Genomic DNA, 25560 nt, shown 5'->3' with positions numbered 1-25560 from the left:
AATATTTCTGGAGGATCTTGTGAGGTGGCAGATATATTTGAGGATAGTATAACCCCACTGACGGCTAGTTAGAAGTCCACCAGCAGCTGGCTGGCACAAATGACTTGGTGACTTTTAATATGGCGTGTTTGTTAAATTGGGGTCAGTGTTGTAATAGTGCAAGAGCGGTCATGAGATATTCCTCGTACTCTCCAACTCCTCGGTTTAATCCTTCCCAAGACTCTGCAGATGTCATAGAAAATCCCCTGCTTGAAAGTGGAAATTGATCTGATGATCGGAGCTGAAAATGACCTCTTAATCTTCACCTCGCATCACGGAATTATTTACGTTGAAAACTAAGTTCTAGTTCTGTGTGTGCAAACAGGAGACGTGTGGGTAATACATGGGGAGAGTCTGTATGGAGGTATGTTTTTTTTTTTTTTTTTTTTTTTTTTTTTTTTTTTTTTTTTTAAGATGTAGTCTATGTTAATATAAACTCTAGGCCTCCGCAATCATGTGGATGCTATTAGGTTAGGATGGGCATTCGCAGATGTTTAGGCTGGGCGAGATACCTTTTGCCATGTGCCCTGCAGGAGGAGTTTGCTTTAATAGAAATTTATCAAGTTTCACAGTTCACGCAGCTGAATGATTCTCCTGCAAAATATTGGCTATTTATCAGCTACCAAATGAATTACATTCTGTGTGATTCACTACTGCGTGAAGGATGTTTTTCCATGGTGCGGCGTCATTCCGGTGCTATGATGCCATTCAAATCCTGCTGGTGCCCACGTGTCCTTTTCTCTGGCTGTCCCGCATGTAAGGAGGCTGGTAGGGTCTTCAATGTATCTCTATAAGCAATAGCAAAAAAAGAGTGTTAGTTGAAGCCATGATACAGAAGTGTACTTTTTCATTTTATTTTTTGAAGAGGACTTTAGTTCAACAGACTGCATACATAAAGGGACAATGAATTTTAGATTGATGTGGGCTGGCTCTAAGCACAGGGCAATAATAGAATAACATTTAATGGGGCAGGGGCACCCCAATCCGCTCATTGTAATGGAGTCAGACCTCAGCTGATGTAATATCTTGAGGATAAATAAACCCTAACCCAACACTGTTTTGTTGGAAAATATCTGTTGCCATCAACTTTAATGTGTATTGACCCCTTTAAAGTGTTACTTTCATTTGCGATAACTTGGCATTTCCTCAGACATGTCAATGTTACTAATCGCATCAGGTCTCAGCCCCGAGACAGGCTGAAATCCCAAAATAAAACCAGGGGAGTAGATGGCAGCATCCCAGTCTCCCTAGCTGTCAGTCAAGTCTGTTACGCCTCATTAGGGCGGGTTCACACTACGGAATTCTCGCGGACAATGTCCGCGGAATTCTGTCGGCTGTCCACCCGCACGGGCACGCGCTTTTCCGCCGGCTCCATAGACACCATTCTATGGGCCGGCGTATTCCGCGATCCGCTAAAGTGACATGACACTTCTTTCAGCGTATAGCGGAATACACCGGCCCATAGAATGGTGTCTATGGGGCCAGCGGAAATGCACCCAGATGTGCGGGCGGACAGCTGACGGAATTCCGCGGACATTGTTCGCGAGAATTCCGTAGTGTGAACCCGCCCTTACAACCTGTAGAGCAATTGTGTTAGATGTTCTGCCAGACAGGAAGTGGAACGAACTGCAGTGCACTTCGCCTTCCCTTCCCCACCTGTAATTTGGGGTCACAACGTGTACGGGTAGTGAGGCCCGGTGTGATCAGTAACTTTAACAAGTTTGAGGAAATGCAAACGACAGTAGTTCTTCAAGATCTATATAGTTAGATTTTGAATATAGCTTCTCTTGTCTTTTTCGGCCAGTTTCACACATTGTTACACAGCTATATTTTTGCTTCTTGTTTACCACCACAAGTTCTGGCAGACTGGTGTTTCTAATTGCCGTACTGACAGCTGTATGGTCATGTATCCAAAATACAGGCGCAAAACTATGTGAAGCAGTCATTGGGCTGTGTTCACTCACGCTTTTATTTTATAGTGTTTTCTGTCTTGAAAAGTGGGGGGGGGGGAAACCATTCACAGAGCATCTACTGCAACGTAGATATGCCAGGACTCCTCTGGATTATCCTAGAAGGCATCTTAAGGCTTATGCTACACTGTAAATTATGTACACTCTTGTATGCACAATTTAATCTCTAGAGAAGTATTGCCGAGCCATTAGAAGGTATTTAAAGCCAGAACAATGCTCCTCCAAGACCTTATGACTCTTTTCTGTCTGAGCATTAATCTGACTTTGGTTTTCTCCAAGTCTAGCATATCTTCCACTCGTAGAACAAGTGCACCGGGCTCTTTGTTGCCTTTTCTGGTTATTTGCCGCTATCCATGAGCCATGACAGGTGTTAAGCCTGTTTCCATTCTTCCATCGCACCAATTTCCATTACCAAGCATCTTGATTTTGTGTGGGGTTTAATTGATTTATTGCCTCATAATTTCTCTCTAATTGTCCTGAATCATTACATAGGTAGGATGTGATCTGTGGTTATGAGACAGCAGCAATGTCGTATATCACTGCCTGAGTGTCCACACCTAGTTACATCACAGACCTGACTCCGCGCTGTTGAAGCTTAATCTCCTTGTTTCACCACGGATTCCTCATTGTTACTGGACTCTGGCAAGGGCGTTTTCAGCACCATACAGTGACTATTGCCTTATGATGGCATATAATCTGTTCTGGGACTATTTCATCTTTCCTAATGAATGCTTTATGCTTAAACTTCCTTTGGAATATCCTTCAGCGACGGATTGTCTAAGTAGTAGCTTCAGAGCAGCAGTTCTGTATTACACAAGTGGCCGGCTGTTACCGCACACAGTCATTGAGCTGCATTGTTTTCTACCATCTTGGGATTCTTTTAGTGAAAGAAGTGTCTCCAAACTCTTAAGGCTGCCGCTAATACAGGAAAGGAAAAGTGACATGAAGACACCCTTGTGTTTCAAGTAGTAACACAGGATGGGAGGCAACGCACGGGAAGACTCTCCTCACTCAACAATGGGCCGGCTTCCAAGTATGATCACTTTCTTCTTCTGACTTTTTGTTAGTGCTGGTTGACAGGCAGGACCGTCCACATACAGACTCCTTCCACTCAATGTTCTTTTAGTATTACTTTTTCTAGTTAAGCATTTACTCTTTTGCATGTTTTTCAAATCTTTCCACCTACTGTGAAAGGCCATCTATCTATTTAGAAGTTCGAGCACAACCTACAGCTCTCCATCCGTTTTCAGAACTACAACTCCCATCAGGTCATGCAGGGAGCTTTAGCTTTGCAATAATTAGAGAGAACCAGGTTTAGGAGATTTGACTATGTCCTATGCTCTTTCTCCATTGTTCCTGCAAAATGAGGGAAACTTTGGTAAACCCCCCTACTATACAACACTAGGTAGATAATTTACAATTAATCAAGTCTAAGGCCTTATTTTCACGTTCTGTGTTTCACAGATGACACGGACGTGGAAAGCTTGTAGTGGAACACCCCCTCCCCCCTTTCAGCAAGGCAGCATCTCCAATATGATGCTGGGAGCAGGGAAACTGTATGAATATACTCAGTGCTATAATGACCCTGCCGAGCGTACGCTTCATTACAACGCCTCACATATTCCCCTGCTCTCAGCATCATATTGGAGATATTGACGTGTGTGTGTGTGTGTGTGGGGGGGTGTCTTCACTACAGGCTTTCCACGTCCGTGGCATCCAGTGAAACACAATGTGGGAATAAGGCCTTTTTCACATGGTTGTTTTTGTCACATGAGTGTTTTCCCTGGTCTGCTATTTTTACTCTGTGTTCTGTGCAACCGTATCCATGTTTGCATCTGCATAAAATGTTGAACTGTTTTTCATTGATGTCACGTATGTGAAGTCCGTGAAAAACACAGATCCCATAGACTTCTATTGGCTGAACCGTGACGTCCTGTTTCCCAGCACAGTCCAGTTTCACTGAACATGTGAATTCAGCCTCATAGTAAAACTGTTGGCCGCCCATGTAAAAGTACCTAATAGTTTTAGTAAGCCAAGTCCATTGTGTCGTCAGAATAAAGCAGCCATTGGGTCTCCAGCTGTCCCACAACTGCAATTCCCATAGATCGCTGAGAGTTGTAGTTTTGCCGCAACTTGGGCGCTGTTCTAGGGTGTTAATGTTCATACTTGGGTAAATACCAGGTTGCAGTTCTATTTAAAGCAAAGTAATGGCATGTTACAGAAGGGAGAGTGACTGGTGGTTTAGTATCAGGATTTTGGTGGCGGTCTCCAACCACATAGTGTGGACTAATGTTACCGCCTTTCGTGCTCTGTGCCCAAATATCAGCTTTAAAGGTTGAACAGTTCCTAGAAGGCCATATGCATCATGTTAACAACCTGCGTAATCTGATCTGGGCTTTATAGTTAGTAATAGTAATTAATTTGAGCCTACTGGAGTTGTGATATGACACATACCATCTGACGGGAAGGTCCACCCGATCCGGCCTACTGAACGTTGTAGACACCTCTGCTGACATATTCTGTGTGTCACAACAAACCTGCTCAATCAGTACAGACATGGGTGTCTGATGTCAGCGTGTTCTCCAAATGATGGTGTGCGGGCAACTCTGCCTGGGCACTTGATCTGTGAACTGCCTGGGTTATTTTTAAGTGTTTTCTTTTTTGTAGACTTGTGAACGTTTTCTGCAACGCTTACTATGCCTTATAGCTATGTAGCCGCCTTGTACGGCTTTAACCTTCATCTTCTCCTTTCTGGCATCTTTTTTAATTACTGTTTGACAGAATAATCTGTGACGCCGCGGCCTAAACACTGCCACACTCGTAAACTCCCTGCTATAGGTGCTTGTCACAAGCTCCATATCAGCCACTCGCTACTCTTCATGCTGTATACGTGGGTATATAAGGTATACATTCTGCTTGCTCGTATGATCAGTTCTGTATGCTTTCATCTCACTGCAATAGGTCTCGGTCTTGCACAGTGGATTCGCTCTGTTTGTCAGTGATTTCTCCAGCAGAGGGCTGTCCAGACATTTCTTCACAAGCTTCTAGCAATGACCAGGGAGTCACGGCGTATATGGCTTACATTACATCAGCTTTGTTTTTTTTCTTCCTTTATGCTAAACTTTCAATATTTATTTGTATTATAGTTTAATCATTTTCTTTCATTTCAGATGCCTTTTACTGGGGTCAGCACTTTTTGCTTTTCATCTTTTGTCCATACGTCCCCCTTCTTTGAAGTTGGGATACAATACATATGACTGGAGCGTTCAGAGCGGTTGGAGAAGGCTGTGCTGACCTTGTGGGAGGCAGTGACCTGTCCGGGGCCATGATTACATTAATGATGGCAGAGCTGTGTTTGACAAATGCACCGGAGGGAGGAGGGGGGGGCAATGAGATCACCGCCAGATAAGCGCAGGGTCACATAAGAGTTCTCACATGTACGCAGCAATATTATAATATCAGGAGTGCAGTGAGCGTGCCGTACGCTAGAGGGACCCACATTGTGCAGTATCCATTCACCTATAATTATGAACGCCTCCTCTGATCCATTTGTCTTGTTGTAACATAGCAGCATCCAGCCCTGGGAGAGAATCCAGGGAAGTGACAGCATGCTATGATGGTGTTACAGACAAGACTCCTTTCATGTTTTCTAATGGTCTTGCTGTCTGTTAAACTCATTACTCCAGCCCCCTCCCTGTGCACACATTCTCTTTTTAATTTTTCAATCCCCCCCCTCCCCCTATTTTTATGACCCCTTTCGCCTTATTTTTCCCCGGTAACAATTATTCTCTGTTAAGTTACAGCTTGGAAATCTTGTGCAGCTAACCAAAGCCAGGAATGTGTTTTCTTTTCTGCGTGCTTGGCCTAAGCAGAGCGTTCAGGGTCTTTTGGGAGTTTTCTGGTATGGTCTCTAACTACAAACCCCAGAGTGCTTTGCTTTATTTTCGTATGAAAGTGGGGGGTTGTAAATGTGGCCCGAATATTTATACCCCTTCTCCTTGACCTGTTTTTAAGGCTTTTCCAGTTTGCAAGCAAAACAGCAGTACAGTGTAGGGTTAAGCTTGACGTTCCTTTTGGGTGACGTCTTCGAGGTCTCCTCAATGTGTTTTAGAGCATCTTCCTCTTATGAAGTCTGTGTCCTATTTACTTTTCATTATATATTTCATTAGCTTCAATTTCTTTCCTCCTTGCTCTGGCTAAATAGATTGTTCTTCTTCCCTCGCCACAGTTTTGGCCTAGCTGTGGTCCAGTTATGAAGGAAGTCTCCCTCTGGGTATGGGAGTGTCTTGGTCTTCCCAGGATTCATTCTTGGCCTCCTTTTATGTGTCTGGTAATCTATCCCAGCTGGGCTGCTGTGTGGAATCCAGCCTGCTGAGTCTCCTCGCCTTTCTCACTTTTGCCTCGATTCTTTGTTCCTCTGCTTGCCGTTGCCTGACTCAACAGCTGAGGGGTTTCTGCTACAAAGAGGGGGAGTCATGTAATGGAGCACCCAGAATGAACTCTGCTAAATTGCTCTGTCCACCATCCAGTGGAAAATACAGCATGCTTGCCTATTCATCTTGGATCATCCAGGATTTCTGACATAGACAAAAGATTAGGATGTCGGAAATTGCTCAGTAAAATCTGTCTTGTGGTCTTAGTGTTCTTTGGCACTACCCTTGGTACTCTTGGATTCCATTATCTTGGTACACCCTTCAAGAGTCTCCCTCTCAAATGAGTTATTCAGTACATGAATCCTTCCTACGGACAGCCTGGGTTCTGCGTTACGATCCTCTGTAGGATATGAATTTGGGGCGGTTTTTAAATTTTAATGGATGGCGGCTAGTAATCGAATGCAAACAGATCCCAATAAAAAAATTGTTGAATCTGCAGGCAGGTGGAACTGAGAAGATTAATATATAGTTTGTAGGAAAAGTTCCAGGATAACTTATTTTAAATCTCTACTCATTTTGTACTAGTCATGTGGTTGGTCCTACTCGGTGATCAACAGATATGTGCCTATAGAGTAAGCTGTCTATCATAGAGTAGAACCGCCCACATGACAATCCCCCCCCCCCCCCCCCTCTTATTACAGGACTTCTACCAAAGATTTATGCATCTTATTGGACAAAGTATTTTTCAAGGTTGCATCTCTCAAGGCTCATATTTACAAGAATATATGAACCATCCCGGAACCTTCCCTACATAACTGATCTGCTCCGCTCCCCCCTGCTTTATAACATGCTGTCGGTAGATGGAACTGTATTTTAAGCGTTCCCTTAACTTTCTGCCTTTAGTAAATGATATCCTATTTGCTATTTGCTGGAAGTTGGAAGCCTTGCATAATTCTAAACCAAGATGAGTTCAGTCTAATGGCTATAGAAATGTCCGATTCTTGTATTAGCTTCTATATGATGAAAAGATTATTCAACTAATAGACTTTGGAAGACCATTCTGAAAGTGTTTTGGCAACTTTGATAACATAGATATATAGACCTGAATAGTTATGTTTTTTTCACGCAGCATCTAATAAAGATGGGAACTAATATGAGTGTTTTGGGAATTACTTAAATGAGGTATGCAACCTTGGGAAAACTTTTTTTTTTTTTTTTTTTTTTTTTAATCATTTGGTCCAACAAGATGTATGAACCCTTGGTGGAGGTCTTGTAATGCAAGTCAGGCCTCATGAGATCTTTACCAAATCAACCTTTAAACTTCGACCTTGGAATGGGCCTCGCTTCTGTGTCGACACAGGTGGGGATCGCTGAGTGACATGGTCTCCCTAGAAACCCAAGCCATCTTTAGGATCAAAGGCAAGGAATGTGTTTGTTGGGGTAGAGCAGGGAGTGTTGACCCTCAGGCTGCGCTCGGTGTTAATGATCTAAGTTGGACAGCCTGTAAAACACAATCATTTCGAGTGACGGGAGAGGCTGGAAATCTTCCGTAACCTCAGTGTAAACTAGTTATCTTTACCTTTTTAGGCCTGATTTCTTTGTGCATTTTATATTTAGTATAACCCGTGTGTATGATGCACGGTTGTGTGGTTGGATAGCTCATTCCTTTTTGTGCAAGTAAAGATCAAGCGTAACATTGAAACAGATTATGGATTATTGGCATTCTGCAGTACTGAAATATTTCACCTGATGGTAATGTTTGTTAGGAACCACCTCCATACCTGCTATAGACATAGTGGCTTCAAGACGAGCGGCCATTTAACCACACTGGTTACTTAAGGGCCGATCAGTCTGATTTCATCCATATATCTCATAGAAATCCTATCAATTTAAACTTGAATCCATTGGCCATCTGCCTGGTATGGCCTTTAAATGCTCTGAATTTCTTGTATAGCGGAAATTGGGTGACTATATTGTATAGACAATTTAAGATGGCCAGTCGTCAGTGCTGTGCCTTGCTCATTTCAGCATGTCTTAAGTACATGATGGAGACTTAGTTTTTTTTGTTTGCTCACCTGGCTCCTTCAGGCGGGTGGTCATGCTTGTCTGCTACCAGTCAACTATATACGGACACTTGTGTTTCTTCTTCAGAGCTCCTGTCTAGTATACAAAGAGCACACACTCAGTGCTTTTCACTAGACCAGTATTGTGAACTGTGTGCTATGGTTAAGTAAGTCTATCAATTAGTATGGCAAAATTATTTTCCTAATGGGGCAATCCATTATCTGTCATGCTTTACTATGCTGATCTGTTGCAGGGATTGAAAACCTTTCACCCTCCAGCTGTTGCAAAACTACAACAGACATGATAGGAATTGTAGTTTTGTTAACAGCTGGAGTACTGACTGTTGTTTTTGGGTAGGTTGGCTGCCTACACCCATGATCACTATTTTATATCCCACATCTCCGGTTATTTGTGTATAATAGCAGTTTTCTATACTTTTCTTTAAACTGGTATTAGTTGCATTTAAAAGGGAAGTCCTATGAAACTAAAAAAATTCAGGGGCTGAGGTAACTTAATAAAATAAACTATACTTACCTGTCCCCATAGTGCTGCTACCTGGTTTTTGCTCACAAAATGGGTATGTCACAAACCTGGCTTCTCCAGCTGCAACATCACAGCCCCAACAATTGATTGTCTGCTCAGCCAGTCTTGACTAGGTCTCTGGCAAAGTGGGCAGTCCATCAGGGTACATGGCATTGCAGCTGCAGTAGGTCAGCAGCTGTCAGCAGGACCCATAATTGGTGATATGGGGCACAGGTATGTGTAAGTATACTTTTGTTTTTGAACCCTGTCCTTTTTTTTTTTTTTTTTTTTTTTTTTTTGTTTCACTGGACTTCTACTTCTAAATTCCCTTCAGTTAACACTTATTTTTACCTAATTTTAGACTCTTAACCCAAAACATTGTTGATATTTGGTGCCTTTAGCTGGTGGCATAGCACCACATCCACAATGGAGGAAATGACCAATTATATTTCTGCAAATGAAAACAAGCACAGCTGTCGCTCTGTTCGCTCTCCCACCCATCCAGTGACAGGTGCCCGAATCACACAAAGGGTTAACTAACAGGTGTCACTCTGTATTTACACACGTAGCCTTTCTAGGGGCTCAGAAATGTGCTTTCTTGTGTAATTACGGGCACGTTGCACAACAAGACTCCATATTTCATGAACTGTCTGCTACGCTTTCCTTCCATAAGTTGGGTGTCCAGCCCTGTGCAGACTGGGGTGGTCTTATGGCTGCATTTCAGCTCAGGCACCTGTCATATTCCCCTCCCGTTCTTTACATGTTGCATCTTGCTCCAGGTTACACATGTTCTTCTCTACCCACCTCTCTGACTACAGGTTACAGATTTAGTATGCTGAGGCTTTTGGTCACAGAGAGCTTTGTTAAAGGGTCTTTTTTTTTTATTCCCCCCCCCCCCCCTTCTCCAGCAGCAGGGAGCCCCAATGGTTGGGCCTTTGTATATTCTCACTTCTGTAACTTTGTGCGTGTCCCTGTACAACAAGTGCCTGTCGATCATCCGTGTCCCTGATGTCTGAGGATGAAGAAGCGCCTCCCGCTGTACAATAGATGGACAGTAATTGGATTGGTAACGCTTGCATCTTCATTACAATGGCAACAGATCATTCACAGGGGAAAAATGCTTATCCATGATATTTGAGTTCCTTCAAAGGATTTGCATGGGTAACTTTGGAAAGAAGCATGCCCATCTATGCTAGTCTTTAGTATTGGACACCACATTGGGCTAGGGCGACACGGGTCGTGCGGCCAGACTGTCACACTGCAGGGATCATGCAGTAATGGAAGGTAATGGGGGTCACATTGTTACTCACGAGTGACTGCGACCCAGTAGTCACAAGGAAATCTATCCCTGATCGAGACTGTGGGCTCACTGATACAGCATGAACCCTGCAGGGTGGCATAGCCAAATTTGTGTAGCATTCTTCAATTCTTAAGCGGACCTTACATATTTAGGTATGTTCACACAGGGCAAAGAACTTAACATTCACCTGCAAAAGTTGACCTTGTGACTTCAAAACACATTTTAGGGAGGTTTTCTTGCCCATGTGAACATAAACTTAATGGTAGCCAAATCCACCAACCATGTTAAGTTTAGTGACTTCCCGATGCAATGTGTTAGGAATGACTCTCGCTATGTACACATGCATGATCAATTTAGTTGAGTGTGTATATTTTGTCAGTGGAAAGGGGCTAAAACATGGTTACACCTGTGGTAGTAACCTAGTTTCAACGAAAAGGTATTCAGCATTTTGAAATCCACCTTAGATACATGTGGGCACAAACACAACAATGTGTATTGTGGACTCTTAAATCCTTCTCAGTGGCAGATTTTTAAGTAGGCGAAGGATCTGCCATTCCCTTTTGTTTTTGGGGAGACTAGGTGCCACCAAAGCTGCCTGGCTACAGCTTCCCTTCATTCTCCACTCCAGCAATAGGACACCTAGTGGTCATATCTATGGGTTGATTAGACGAGAGCTGTTGTCTAAGCACTTGGCTGACAGATCTCGACTAGCTCAATGTCGTTGGCCGATGCCACCACGATCAACAGGTTTGGATGTGTATGGTTGGCTTTAGTAGACAATTTAATTTGTGGGGAAACATTACTTTGTCGCACCATGGGCCCGTGTAATCTTGGTTATTCCGGTCTTTAGCAACTTTATTTTGGTTAATAGTCTCTTGCCCAGCAATCCTTCTACTATGATCTTCCGCCCATGTGTCTCGGACTTCATTACTGTACACTTAAACAAGCTGGTGTCTCTACAATCCTGAAGGGGTACAATGAGAATGAGGTGGGAGTGAACACTCTCTTCTACTGGGAATTGTTTATTATAGTGGTTTTTCAGTAGGGGTCACAGCTTTATTGCCGCCTCTTTCATTCAGGTCAAGGGAAGATATTGTTTCTCAGAGCTTTGCTGACCTATTGTCTCCCATATTAAATCTTCTTGTCCTTTCTTGGTCCTCGGATTCCTTGTAGATGAAGACACAGAGGAGGGAAGATTCTTGCCAGCTAGGCCTTCCTGTCACATGCCTGATTTATGATGACCTTAGCAGTTTCTCAGCAGGTAGTTTTTGCAGAGTAACATAATTTTTTTGCAAGGTGTCTTGCTCAATGATTTCTTCAACCTATCTGCAAGCCAAGACAATTCACTTTTAAGAGTCATCCCCTTGCCTAGATCATTGTTTCTTATGTGGGTTGTGATGAACTTCTTGCTCCATTAATTTGAGATTTTGACGCTTTCCTATGTTCCCAGCTGCAAATTAACTCTCCCATACACTGCTTAGTCGCCCTGGATCCAGCACCTCCCTTCCCCTGATCCTTTTCATCAGACCCCCGTCTTGTTCTCTTGAGAGGCTCGCTGAAGAAGGTGGGGGCTTTGTGAAATTTGTCATGGTCCCTGCACTTTATCCATCTTCTTGAAATAAAGAGTACCGGGGGGGTGGATAATGCTTAGCTCCCTCCCCCTGTCAGTCTTGTTCAGAGTCCTCTCACTCTCAATGAGTTTCTGAATAGAAATCTGCAGTAATTGGATGCAAATTATACAGAGGGAGCCTGAGGCTGCCTGGAATTCCTTTGGGGGACAGGAGGCGAGGGTATAATTAAGATGGCAGGAATTAGGAAGAAGAACTTGAAGAGAGGGGTGGGACCAGCATTCATTTGGATTTTAATCCCACTATTGTTCAAGAGGAAAGGAGAACTTTGTGGGCACTGGATACTTTTTCCTCCTCTGGAAAGGGTTAAATGTCCAATATAATGTGTATAGGACTAACTTATTCTATTGGCACATACCTGGTAAGACCAGTTTTATGGGTAACAAGTCCTTTAAGGTGTTCATAAATATATGAATCATGTGTGTTGTAGAAAATGTTCTTTTTTTTTTTTTAACAACAAACTCTCGCCTTTGTGGTGCTCCACTTTAAGATGCTGTTCTCCCCCTGAGCCCTTTACGTTACATCTTGAAAATGGCTGTTCCATGGAACAGTTTTATCCTCTGGTTTAGGGTGTGTAAATGGACTGAAGCAGTGTTTCCCAACTTGTAGCTCTTCGGTGGTCAGGGCAAGATGAGAGCTGTAGTTTGGAAAACACCTGGGCTCTTCCTTGAAAGGGAACCTTTCATGGTTATGCTGCCCGAGCAGTGAGTAATTTGTGCAGTCCTTTGTGGCTGCCTGCCTTGGTTGATAGATCTCTCCCTATACCCAATCAGGGAGAGGTGGGGTGAATCACAGGTGGGCCACTACGGTGACTTGTGGTTCAGGCAGCATGAAAGTGATGACCAGTTCCCTTTTGGAGCAGTAGACCTGAAGTAGTTATTGATTACTAGTGGTGATTATAGTCTATTACATGGGATCTTGTGTTTTTATCCCCATATGTGCTCCATCAAAGTCAATAAGTAACATTTTCAGTCAAAGTTCAGTGGTCGGTATGAAGAAGCCAATTAATTCTTTGGCTGTCCTTCGTGTGTACATGGTTTTGCAATCTGTGTACCTGTTCTATCGCAAGGTTGAAGGGGGAATTTTGCCCTTTAGGGTCCCTGGGAAAAGTAAACTATTTTGATTCTGGTCAAACAATGAGCTGGCTGCCTTCCTGAGTCTGCTCTCGTTCTTTGTCCTACACTTTATCCAATAGAACAAGCAATAATGATGCATCATCTTGAATCTTTTATTTCCTTCATGGACCCAATAAAAAAAAAAACAGACGCCATGACATCAGTATGAACATTTGAATCATTTAATATGGTGTCTTCTAATCCTCCTTGTGTTAATTTTCGAGAACCTGTTAGGCTTGGGGAGGGCAGGCTCCAGCGTCAAGATTATTATTTGCTTCCTTAAAATGCTTTTTATGAGGGTTTATTTTGTTATAAAATTATATGTATGGAATTGCTAAAATAAAGTTGTGTTCCTTATGGATACCAAAATACACCTAAATACTTAGAATAGGGTCTATGTGCCTGGTCTAATCTACCTGCTCTCTGGCTTATGAAATGTATTCAAGAAATTTGCCTTTCCTCCCAGAAGCCTTGCACTCCCTTGCACTGCGGGAATTCATCTCCCATACAGGGAATGAGGTAAGAGGGTGGGCCGCAAGGTTCTTTTCTTTTCATTGCATAGAAGGAGGGAGACATGGGCAGAAAGAAGTTTACTTGACAGGAAATGACAGTAAAGGAACAAAAAAAAAAATCCCCCGAACGATGTGACTGACAGGCCGAGCTTTTTAATTGGCGCTGGAAAGGAGACAATGGGCCTCAAGTTCTGTTGTCTGGTGCAGGCAGGAGATCCTGACAGAGAAATGGGGCCTAGTGGACCTTAACCCTTTCATCAAACTTCTTTCAGCACCTTGTGGGGAGAATTTTCTTATGGCAGACAGTTTTATAAGCTTTTCATTACTCTTTTACCAATTCTTGCATGGCATATTCACTACTCAGCCTGAGTCCTCCAGGCTCCGCTTCCGTCCTTTGTTTCTATGATATTTTGTGTTATGAAGGACTGCTCTTGTGATCTTAGGTTCTTTATTAATGACTGGGACAATGAGATCTGACATGGTTCAGCCGTAGGTGGTTTGCTTGCACACCTGCGCCCCATCTATGGTCTCTTCGGCTTGGAGATGCTTCCCAGTTGACTAGCGTGAAGGGATTTTGCAGCTGTTTTTTTGCTGGCTTTGGTGTCAGAAGAGAGGCTTTGTTGTTGAGGGTTGTGTGTGTGTGTGTGGGGGGGGGTTTATAAATGTTTTTTTTTCAAAATCCCCCCCCCCCCAAACTCTAAGGTGAGAAGCTACTGATCGTGAAGACGTGTGGAGATGTTGGGAAAGGGGGTAGAGTAGGGGGTGAAGGAGAGCAAAGGTTGCTATAGAAACCAGTTTCTGCCTCACTGGTGCATCTTGTAAATCCATTTAGAGACCAGAAAGTGGGTGTGTGGAGAGCACATCAATAGAGGCCGGTGTGTGAAACAGAAGAGGGCTTAAGTGTGTCTGCAAGGGGGTAGCCCCGTGAATAAGCAGAAGGAATAGAGGCACAAAGAGAGCTCTGCCTGCCCCTTGTCTCGGACAGTCCATTAAGAGTCACCCTTTAACCCCAAACAATGGAGCTATACTTGTCTCAAGTATATAGGCCCGCTCATTCCCCCCCTATACCAGCCTCGGGGTGGAGCTTCTTTTAATTACAGGGCCGGGGTTTGGTTCTCACAGTAAAGATGCTCTCCGCCCCAGCTGTGTACCTCGGCCTCACTGCTGTGTAGATCCACTGTCCGCTCCTATTCTCAATCTTTTATGCCACAGTTTCTATAGAGCTCAGTGTTTTTGCAGTTTGCCCCTTGAGCATGATCAGTATTACGTAATGATACAGCGCTTCACTATTCATCCTCGGGCTCGTTGGGTGAGCTCTCTCCTTGGGGTTAACCCATGCAGTGCTGGGGGAGGAGCCATCCCCTGAATCATAGTCGCTCCAGCATGTGCTTTGTTCTGCTGTTTTTGCAGTATGTCGCCTTTTACTATCATGCTTTTATCTGCATGTAACATCATTATGTGTATTGTCTTTTAGGAAACAGAGCAATTCTTGTATGAGCTAACTTGTGTATATATTGTGACATCCTTGGAAGAATTTTTTTTTTTTAAGTGAATTTCTAAGGAAAGAATTTATTTCAAAAAGGTGGTGTATTAAACACCAGCCTTCTTTTTGACGTTGCTTCAGTGTTGATGGTGACCAGATCTTTGCTGCTCATCGCTTTCTGATATAAGCACCCAGGAAATGCCCATTCATCTAATCACTGGCCACAGTGGTGACCCACCTCATCTAGTGGTTGGCTAAGCAGGCACGTCTTGTATGTCAACATACTTCTGGTTTCTGTATCAACGACGTGCATGCCTGGAAAATCACTTAACCTCTTAAGGACGCATGGCGTACCGGTACGTCATGCGTCCGCAAGAGATGTTCAGAGCGGGGCCGCGCGGCGACCCCGCTCTGAACCGCCACGGTCCCGGGTGCCACGGCTATTAGTGGGCACGGTCCGATCGTCGTGCCCACTAATACAGTAATCAGATGCAGCTGTCAAGGATGACAGCTGCATTTGATTACCGGATGCAGCACTTCCTTGGTGTCTAGTGGGGTGGATCGCTCCTCCGGGGCGTTGTCCCAGAGGAGAGATCCACACATCTTTACCGTCCAGGTGTCAGCTCCAAAGTGTTGCTGATCCCGGCTCGGCACTCGGATGCTTTCGGCTGCAGCCGAAAGCATCCGAGTGCCGATCTCATTGATCTTTGTTGTATAAGTATACAGCAAAGATCTTAATGAGAGATCAGTATACTCTTACCAGAAGTCCCCCAGGGGGCTTCTAGTAGAAGTGTAAAAAAAAAAAGTGTTATTAGTAAAAAAGCCCCCTCCCCTAATAAGTCTGAATCACCCCCCTTTTCCCATGTTTTAAATAAAAGTAAGTAAATAAATAAACATGTTTGCGTAATCGCCCGAACTATTAATTAATCACATTACTGATCTCACACGGTAAACTGCGTAAGCGCAAAAAAATCCCAAAGTGTAAAATTGTGCATTTTTGGTCGCATCAAATCCAGAAAAAATGTAATAAAAAACGATCAAAAAGTTGTATAAGCGCAATCAAGGTACCGCTAGAAAGTAAACATAATGGCGCAAAAAATGACACCTGACACAGCCCCATAGACCAAAGGATAAAAGCGCTATAAGCCTGGGAATAGAGCGATTTTAAGGAACATATATTTAACAATGGTTTGAATTTTTTACAGGCCATCAGATAATATAAAAGTTATACATGTTATATATCGTTGTAATCGTAATGACTTGAGGAACATGCATAACAAGTCAGTTTTACCCCAGGGCGAATGGCGTAAAAACAAACACCCCGTAAATAAAAAAAAAAAAACATTTCACCACACATTTAATTTTTTGCTGGTTTCACAGTGTAAAAATTCAGCTTGTCATTGCAAAGTACAATTAGTGACGCAAAAAATAAGGGGAGTCTCTAGGTGGGAAAAATGCAAGTGCTATGGCCTTTTAAACACAAGGGGGAAAAAACGAAAACGCAAAAATGAAAATTTGCTCTGTCCTTAAGGGGGTTAACTTCCATTGTGGGAGGGTGCCATTGGATTTTAAAAGGGTACTCTGGTGGATTTTTTTTCTTTTTAAATCAACTGGTGTCAGAAAGTTAAACAGATTTGTAAAGTACTTCTATTTAAAAATCTCAAGGCTTCCAGTATTTACCAGCTGCTGTATGTTCTGTAGGAAGTCGTGTAGTCTTTCCAGTCTCTTCTGGCATCTCTGTCCATGACAGGAACTGTCCAGTGCAGTAGCAAATCCATAGAAAAACCTTTTCTGGACAGTACCTATCAAGGACAGAGGTGGTAGCAGAGAGCATTGTTTTAGACTGGAAAGAATACACTACTTCCTGCAGGGCATACAGCAGCTAAGTACTGGAAGGCTTGAGATTTTTAATTAGAAGTAATTAAAAATCTATATTTTTCTGAAACCAGTTGATTTAAAAAGAGAAAAAGTATCTAATCCTACGTAGTGCATAACCTTAAAAAGGTGATGACTAGTGTAGTTGTGTTTCGGCACACATTTTAACAGATCTCCTGAACACTAGTGATAACTGCACGTAGAAACTTTTGGGGATGTCCATAGCTGATGATGCCATGTGTTTGTCCAGCTGACCATGGGGCCTCTCTGATTACCAAAATTGCAGGGCTGCACATAAAGAATGCCATCTAAATTTACAATGACTCCAGAGCATCCTAAGAAAATACTTCATTGTGGGGGTACTGATCTCTGATACGCTAGGTACGCTTGTAAATGTATCTAGTTTTGCCGCCTATTAAAGCGACTTTGTACCCATAATCTGCCCCAGACCCCCCCCCCCCCCCCCCCCAAACCACTTGTACCTTCAGATAGCTGCTTTTATTTAGAGATCTGTCCTGGGGTCCATTCGGCTGGTGATGCAGTTATTGTCCTAAAAAACTTTTAAACTTGCAGCCCTGTGCCAAATGGCTGTTGCCGAGAGTATCTGTTCCCATAACTTTGCACCGCCCCTCCGTCCCTCCTCCCACCCTCTTCATCATTAGGAATGCCACTGGCAGAATTTTTCCTATTCCTCTGCAGTGAACACTGCACAGATGCCTTAATGATCCAGCCCATGTGCCATGTTCTCACAGCTGATGAATAGGAGAAAACCTGCCTGGAGCATTCCTAATGATAAAGAGGGCGGGGAGGAGGGATAGAGAGGGTGTGCCAGCCTAATGCATAGTCACTTTAGGCCACGGCTGTTTGGCACAGGCTGCAAGTTTAAAAGTTGTTTTTTAGGACAATAACTGCATCACCTGCCCGGACGGACCAAAGGACAGATCTTGGATTAAAAGCAGCGGTACAAGTGGTTTGGGGGGGGGGGGGTCGGATTATGGGTACAGAGTCGCTTTAAGTGCTAGTGTTGTATCCAGGGGGCCACGTCTAGACATAGCACCCATCTGAGACTGCAGTTGGCTGTGTTTTAGAAAGTACATTCTCCATGCCTAAAATTGCACTACAATGACTCTATGCCACAACAACAAAGACAGTGCAAAATGGAGGTCCCCTAGCTCCCAAGCATCAAGCCCCTGCAGTGGTCTCAAATATTAGGAGGCCTGTGTAGTACACTGCCCTCCCCAACATGAACAGGTTTTCTAACTAAGTAGGCAAAGAAAATCAGACACACAGCCCCTTTAAAAAGTTATGGTGATTTGTCACAAGTGCTACATGTCGGTGACGCATTGACAAACTAAGCATCTCTGACACAAGGGAATGCTGATGTTGAATGGTTAATGCCTCTACAACATAACAATGTTGTAAAATGTGTTAGGAGTTGCCCCACAGTTTCTTGTAGACAATTGTGTCATAGAATTAGACCCTCATTTTACGTCTGGGCGTCTGTCTGCAGAAGAGGGCATCTTATATTTATCATCATGCTGAGTTATTTAAATACCTTTTTAGATGATGGAAGTAGTGCATGCTTGGCACACCTTGCACAGGCTGCGTCCTGTCCTTACAAAGCTCATTAAACTCTTTAATGGTGCTTTTTTTTTTTTTTTTTTTTTTTCTTCCCCCCCCCCCTCCTCCTCTCTCTTCCACAGTATTTTATTTCAGCCTTGAGCATCAGCAGGATGTTAGATTCTGACTTTTAAACATGGCTATTTTTTAAAATAAGGAGACTAGGAAACATTTCCAGGTGTTTTTTTTTTTTTTAGCTGCTTTTTTATTGGTTGCATCCATATCACGTCCACGTCCAACTAGGGCTGGGCGATTAATCAAATTAATTCTAGAATGTTAGAATTGATTACATTTTCACAAAAAATCACTGCGGACGGCGCGGTACAGTGGCAGGCGGTCCAGACAGCGTCGGTGCGGGTCCAGCGCGGCGGGTGGATGAGCAGCCCAGAGAGCGGCGGGTGCTGTGGTGAGGTGCAGTGCGGGCAGTCTGGAGAGATGCAGCACTGACGGCCTCGAGCAGCTGCTGACCTTCCCCAGCCCCTTATACACAGCCACACACACAGGTCCCTGGTCTCTGGAGGGGACTGCAGGGTGATATTGTCGCTGTGGGTCCTGGAGCTGTACAGTGGGATCGGATCCTGCTGTACAGCTCCAGTAATCACCCTATCCTGCAGTCCCTGCTGCCTCCTCCAGAGACCAGGGACCTGTGTGTGTGGCCTGGAGGGGAACCTGTGTGCCGGGTGAGAGGAAGAGGGCTATGTGCACTCCTGCCCCAGTCACCCGCAGTCTGCCTCAGTCACCCCCAGTCTACCCCAGTTTCCCTCAGTCATTCCCAGCTGCCCCAGTCACCCCCAGTCTGCTCCAGTCACAGGGGGAGCAATACAGTTGTTGTCTCAAACGTCATTAAAATAGTATCTGTGAGAAAAAAAATTTAGCAAAAAATTGAAAAAAATCGAGATTTAAATTAAGGATGGTCTAAATAATTAAAAAAAATAATTGATTTTTATTTTTTGACCTTATTGCTCAGCCCTACGTCCAACCACCATTATCAATGACTATAACAAAGGGCTGGGACTTGACAAAAAATATCAGTATCATTAGGTCACTTTGGCAGTCTGGGTGTGTGTGAAAAGATAACCTGACTTTTTTTTTTTTTTTTTCCACTTCCACTCTCGGGCTTCTCCAGGATAGTTATCGTCAACTGGCATAGTCTGGTTCCGTTCTTGCATAATTCTAATTTAGTTGAAGCTTCCACTAAGTGGTGCGGCCCCAGAGGGAATTAAAACTAGGATGTATTACGGAATATATTGATTTGTAGTACGGTTGTGTTTCCTTTTGTTGTTTTAATGTTCCGCTTAGTGACTGTGCTCTCTGGAGACTAGTCAACAATAGTATTACAACCCTGTGGGTGAAATTCAGTGGCAGACTTTGCATATTTTGCAAGTTTATTGAATGGTGAATATAATCGTCTATCCGCTGTTTAACTGGATAGATAACTGTATAGATAAGAGTAATTACTGTAGATTAATATATTTTGATCATGGCCAATAAAACCTTCCCTAGATGACGCCAGCAAACAACCCAACAAGTTGATATTTTTATTTTTTGATTTGGTGCGTGTGGACCACCTGGCTCCAGCAAACAATACGCAGCATGTTGTTCACTGTTAAAAAGCACAAAACACTATAGATATTATTGAGTAGCATTATTTTCCCTGTACATATTGGGCAATCTGCTTTGAGTATTCCAGATTTTGGCAGAGCTTCACAAGCTTAGGGATCAGTACAAGAGCGTTCTGCTGAGATTTTCTAGGCACTCTTAGGACCTGGAATATTTTCCGTCTCCTTTGTTTGTCAGGTTTATGTTTGTTACTGTTAATCTCTGAAGTTCTCTTTGATACCTGATGAAATGGTGTCAGGTGAAGCAGATGGGGTTGGTGAATGATCACTCTCACTATGAATTCTTCGAGATTTAGTGGGTTTTGTTCAAGTTCTCTTGCCCTGTTGCCAACTGGCTTCTCAGTCCCACCCCCTCTGTGCCAGTCTTTATGCGGCTGAATGGGCGAGGAATGTAAGCCGCATTACACAGCTTTGATCGCTAACTTCCCCACTTCATGAGGGTAAGGGGAGTTGTGGGGACTTGAGAGGGGGGCTTGTTTAGACTCTCTCATATGCAAATGGCTGGCATTGAGAGCTGGGGAACGTAATGAGATAACACGGCTTTAGAGACCCCAGCACAATCGTGGAAATCCTAAAACAAAAGCCAAGCCGGGACGTGAAAGGGATTTGTCAAGCAGAGACTGGGGGGGATCCTTGTTCTCCCCCTCCCGGCACACACACAACAGATTTCTTTCCCACCCCCAATGGAGCCAAAAACCCTAAGGATATGCAGATTTACCATTTTAATATTCATGAACTTGTCAGGCAGAGGTTCTAGCTTGGCAACTTCTAAGTTTTTTTTTTTTATACTTCATCCTCCGTGGCACTGGAGGGAGAATTGAATGGCCGTCTGAACCACAGCGAAACTTTCCAGCCTGTGAATTTATCCACTGTGTAGATTGGTGTGCTCTGTAGTATAGAAGTGTAGATTTCTTCATGGCCCTATCACCCTTGAGCCTTCATCTTCCTCAGGGATGCTGTCAGCAGGCTTTGCCAAAATTATTCCTCTTCCCCGTGTTGCGCACGCAGGTCCACGCATGTCAACATCCACACATTAAACACACGCATTTATCACACAGCTTGTGAATCCGGCCTAGCAACAAAGCATTTCTTGTTTACCCAACTCGAAGGGATCATTTTTCAGACCTCACAAATCCCCTCTTCACCTTTCCCATCAGAAAACACCTCCCTGAACAATAAGAAAATTGGGGCCTGCCACCTGATAGCTCTCCCAAGGAACCGGGGAGAGAGGAATGTGCAGAGCTAACTGGCTCCTGTGAGACGGCCTTTGTGTTCTGTGTCTGAATTTGCTGGGGGACGCCCTGCCGAGGCTTTATGTCTTTCCCTGGAGACTGCAATATATATGTTTGTGTGTAGAAATATATCTTTTATATAAACTAAGAAGGGCTGAGACCTTCGCTGTATACTAAGTAACTCAAACATTAACCGCTTTATACCCATGGAGACGATGGCTTTCAATGGCTGCTGTATAGTGCAGCATTGTCGTAGATTGTAGTGTTCGGCCTTTCACTCTTTAGTTGACTTTTCTTTGCCTCTTTTTTTGTTTTCTCAAGTCAGCGCAAGCCATAGCTAACAAGTTAAAGCCATCTAAACATACTCTGTTAGCTTGTCTGACGTGCAGTGGGCAAAAATGTTCCTTCATGTTATGGGTTTGGTGCCATTGGGTGTATTGGGGAGAAATGGCAGTGTTGACAGGTCCCCTCTTAAACACCCCAACCCCCCCCCCCCCCCCCCCCCCCCCCCAAAAAAAAAAAAAAAAAAAAATTGCCTTCATTACATAGCTTTGGACGTACTTGATTACACAGTTCTACAATTTCTTAATCTGCTTTCTGGTTCCTGAGATATGTAGGTTCATAGATTGTCTGACAATGCAGTTAAAGCGAATCTACCATAAATCTTGCCTATGTGAACCACTAAGTGTGGGCAGATCTGCACCGCAACACCGAATTCAATGATGTGCCCTGTTTAATCTGAGATCCAGTAACAGAGCTATTGGCTACATTTTACACAAATGAGCTACCTTGGTACACTGGAAGCTGTCCTAGTGCACCACCTCCAGTGTACCAAAGAAGCTCATTAGTATAAAAGAAACTTGGCTAATATCTCAGGAACCGGATCTCTGGGTAACAAATGGGGCATAGTGTTCGATTCAGCATTGCGGTGCCAATCTGTCCGTACTAAGTTTTAAGGTTTATTCCAGATTCAAATGGGTGTGAATATCTGGTGATGGGGGTAATAATTGGGGTGTGTTAGGTATGTAATCACAACCATTATGTTTACCACCATCTGACTAAATTAAAGACTGCTGGCAGATTATAAAAGCTGGCAGGGCCTAAATTGATTACAAGTACTAACTTACCTCTCCCCATGATCGTGGTAAACAGGTCCTGCCGCAAGGCATTCACAACTCTGAGGGAAGGGGGGCGGTTTTAGGAGACCTGTCCCGGCTGATGGACTGGCCGCTCAGCCAATCAGTGACTGGAGCGGCCAGTCCATCAGCCAGGTTGTGACAAGTACACCCTGGAGCCCAAAGTGGGCCCCGCCACTCACTGTGGGCATGGGGAGAGGTAAGTTAGTATTTGTAATCAATTTCCCGCCCGCCCCTGCTGGCTGCCGGATTTTATAATCCGCTGGACTTCTCCTTTAAATTGTTATGCTGCATTAGGACTTGCAGTGTTTCTGGATTGTTGTTACCCTTAGTTTTCTAGGTCTGCTGAAACTGGCCAACCAGATTGGATTGTAGTTTGCTCCTCTGCTTACAGATTCACCCATAGTAACTATGGCAGATATACTCTTCGGGCTAAAAGATTAAACTGAGTATTCCTCTTTAAATATCCATTAATGTTGTCTCTAGTAGGAGATTGTATTTGCTATGGAAGTTGGTAGACTAAAAGTGAACAAGGGACTTTCCGTGTCTGAAATGTGCATTTGAGCATGAAGTGCGTGTCGCTGCTCCTTTCTGCAGCAGGTCGGACTGGAATCTCTCATATGCTTCTAGTAATTCGATCTAGCAGACGCTGGCCATCACATGGTTAAATATTTAACAAGACTGGTTTTCATGGGGAACTTGTCTTTATTGTACTATAAATAAGAGTACGTCCATTAGGCGAACAAACATGCCGATGGCTGGGTAAGGCTTCCAGACCAAAAACAAATTACACCCCACCCCCCCTCGCCTCGAAATACCCATAAGCTTCTATTAGGTTTGTGATCCCATAAATCTGCTGTTGATTTATACAGGTCAGCTTTATTCTTCTCTTAAATGACACATATATCAGTCCAATATTGTTTGCCCTGTATATTCAGTTATGCATTTTCCTATTGGATACCGGAGATGGAAAGTATATTAATTTTGTTGAATAAAACCTAAATGGGGCTAAAATAACATTTTAAAATGCCTAGAAGCCATTTAATTGTCCTCTTATTGCCACATACCTTTGGGGGCTAACTCCTATGGGAGGCGTCATGTCAGTAATCTCTGTTTCACCCAGTTTTCCTAGAAGTATAACAATTAATGCAATATTGTGTTTGGGTGGTGGAGGCAAATTCTAGCACTTCTAGTTTTTCTTAACCTATATTACACTTTAATCTCCTCGATTAAAACCTATGCTTGATGAATAATACAGGAGATCTTGTGGCTTCTGCTGTTATTTGTACTAGATTTGGATAGATAGACTGGCACATGGCCGTGCTGTCCACATAGATGGCAGTGCTCCTATTAGCCTGGATCGCCATGATGTGTGCTGAGCTTTTTGGGATTATCTTTTCTCTGCTCCTCCCCAGGCACATAGTGTAGTAAATGCTCTGAGTATTTTACAGGTGTACAAATTGCTGGATTGGGCTGTTATCTTCTGTGTGAAGCCGCCCGGGGGTGCAGACAGACTCTGGTGATTCACACGTGTACTTGTCTGCATCTATAGGCTTGGCCACCTGAGACTCGACACCCTTCCTTATTCTTCCTGCGGTGCCCTGAATACATGTTTGTTGTCATGAGGTTGTGACTTTCTCATTTTGTAGTTTTTGGGCTCTGTATGTCCTGTGTATGGAGGAAGAGGCCATTATCACTGTTGCAGTCTTTTACCTGACCTACTTGGAGCAGCTTAGGGTTGTCTCAGGAATACTTTGTGTGTGATGCCAGCTGCCTGTAAGCCTGCAGCATGCACACACCCAGTCTTCCCGCAGGTTTTGTTCATGTTGGGTGACATCCAGATGCCAAACCCCGTTTTCAGCTCAGTCATTGGCTTGGCTCCTGGGCTCCTCGCTCCTGCTTCCTCGCTGCAGGCACTTGATGTCCCGATTACGTATTTGACTCCATGTTGGATGTTTCTTCGTTCCGCATCTGCCCTTTCTTTATGTGCTTGTATGAAAGGACGCATGTGTTTAAGGATGCAGAAGGTTGTGTGGTAATATATGTAATAAAAATGCGCAGTGAAAGACTTGATGAACGTGTGAAGTGTCTGAAGGTGTGGTGTGTGCTAACAGATGGAGCTTACAGAGTAGTTGATGAAGAAATTGCTATAGAGCTTTATTGTTAATGTCTTTTTACTTTTTGTATCTTGCAGGTTTCTACCTGGAAAAGGCTTGGTTTTATACCCAGAGATTGGAGACCGTTTGGACATTATTTGCCCCAAGGGGGAGCCGTCGCAGCCTTATGAGTATTATAAGCTGTACATGGTGCGCAGGGATCAGGCAGAGTCATGCAGTACAGTCATGGATCCCAATGTCTTGGTCACGTGTAACCAACCTGAGAAGGAGTTTCGTTTTACCATCAAGTTCCAGGAGTTTAGTCCAAACTACATGGGCCTAGAGTTCCGAAGAAACCAGGACTATTATATTACATGTAAGTCATTACATGAGGAGTCACCAGCTCGGCACTGGGGTGCAATTCCTGTACAAGTACTGATCAGTGTTACCAACACTTATTCTGGCTGGAAAAAAAGTTGTAAATCAGACCTTTTTGAATTGGGAAAGTTTTATATCTGCAAGCAATGTTGTAGCTGTGCTTCCATTTTTTTTTTTTTTTTTACCACCTAATCTACAAAGCAACCAAAAAAGTTGAGGTTTGTGTTCCTTAGTGGAGTGGTTTTAGACAATTAAATAGCATTATGCATGGAATATGCATGCACAGCAGTCCGAGCGCATCTCAGGCGTTCCCTTTAGTGGGGTTTGTGGCCTGTTAAGTAGAAGGGTTTCTGGAGTTTAGGGTCATAGTAAGGTTTATTGCAGCCCAGGGCACTCCAATAATTGTAAACTCTTCCCCCGCCCTTTGCAGTAGTAATTGTATTCCTTAGACTGTGGGAACTGAATGAAAGGTGAATTTATTTGTGAGTGTAATTTCCCATTTACCATCTCAGGCGGCTTGAGGTATAATTTTGTTTGTTTTAATACATGGGGATTCGTGTTAAATCTCCTTTTTTATTTTTTATTTTTATTACTACAT

The 25560-nt window shown here is 43.6% G+C and overlaps 1 protein-coding gene across 2 annotated transcripts in view; it reads left to right on the top strand.

Moving 5' to 3' along the window:
- The window catches only part of EFNB1 (ephrin B1), a 49354-nt gene that overhangs the window by 10273 nt on the left and 13521 nt on the right, over positions 1 to 25560 (top strand). For both annotated transcript variants that reach the window (XM_069985898.1, XM_069985897.1), the window contains exon 2: positions 24683 to 24960. In XM_069985898.1, the coding sequence (XP_069841999.1) occupies positions 24683 to 24960 (278 nt within the window). The remainder of the gene's footprint in view (positions 1 to 24682; positions 24961 to 25560) is intronic.

Source organism: Dendropsophus ebraccatus, chromosome 10 (assembly GCF_027789765.1).
Source record: "Dendropsophus ebraccatus isolate aDenEbr1 chromosome 10, aDenEbr1.pat, whole genome shotgun sequence".
NCBI lineage: Eukaryota > Metazoa > Chordata > Amphibia > Anura > Hylidae > Dendropsophus > Dendropsophus ebraccatus.
This window is presented reverse-complemented; position numbering and strand designations above follow the sequence as displayed.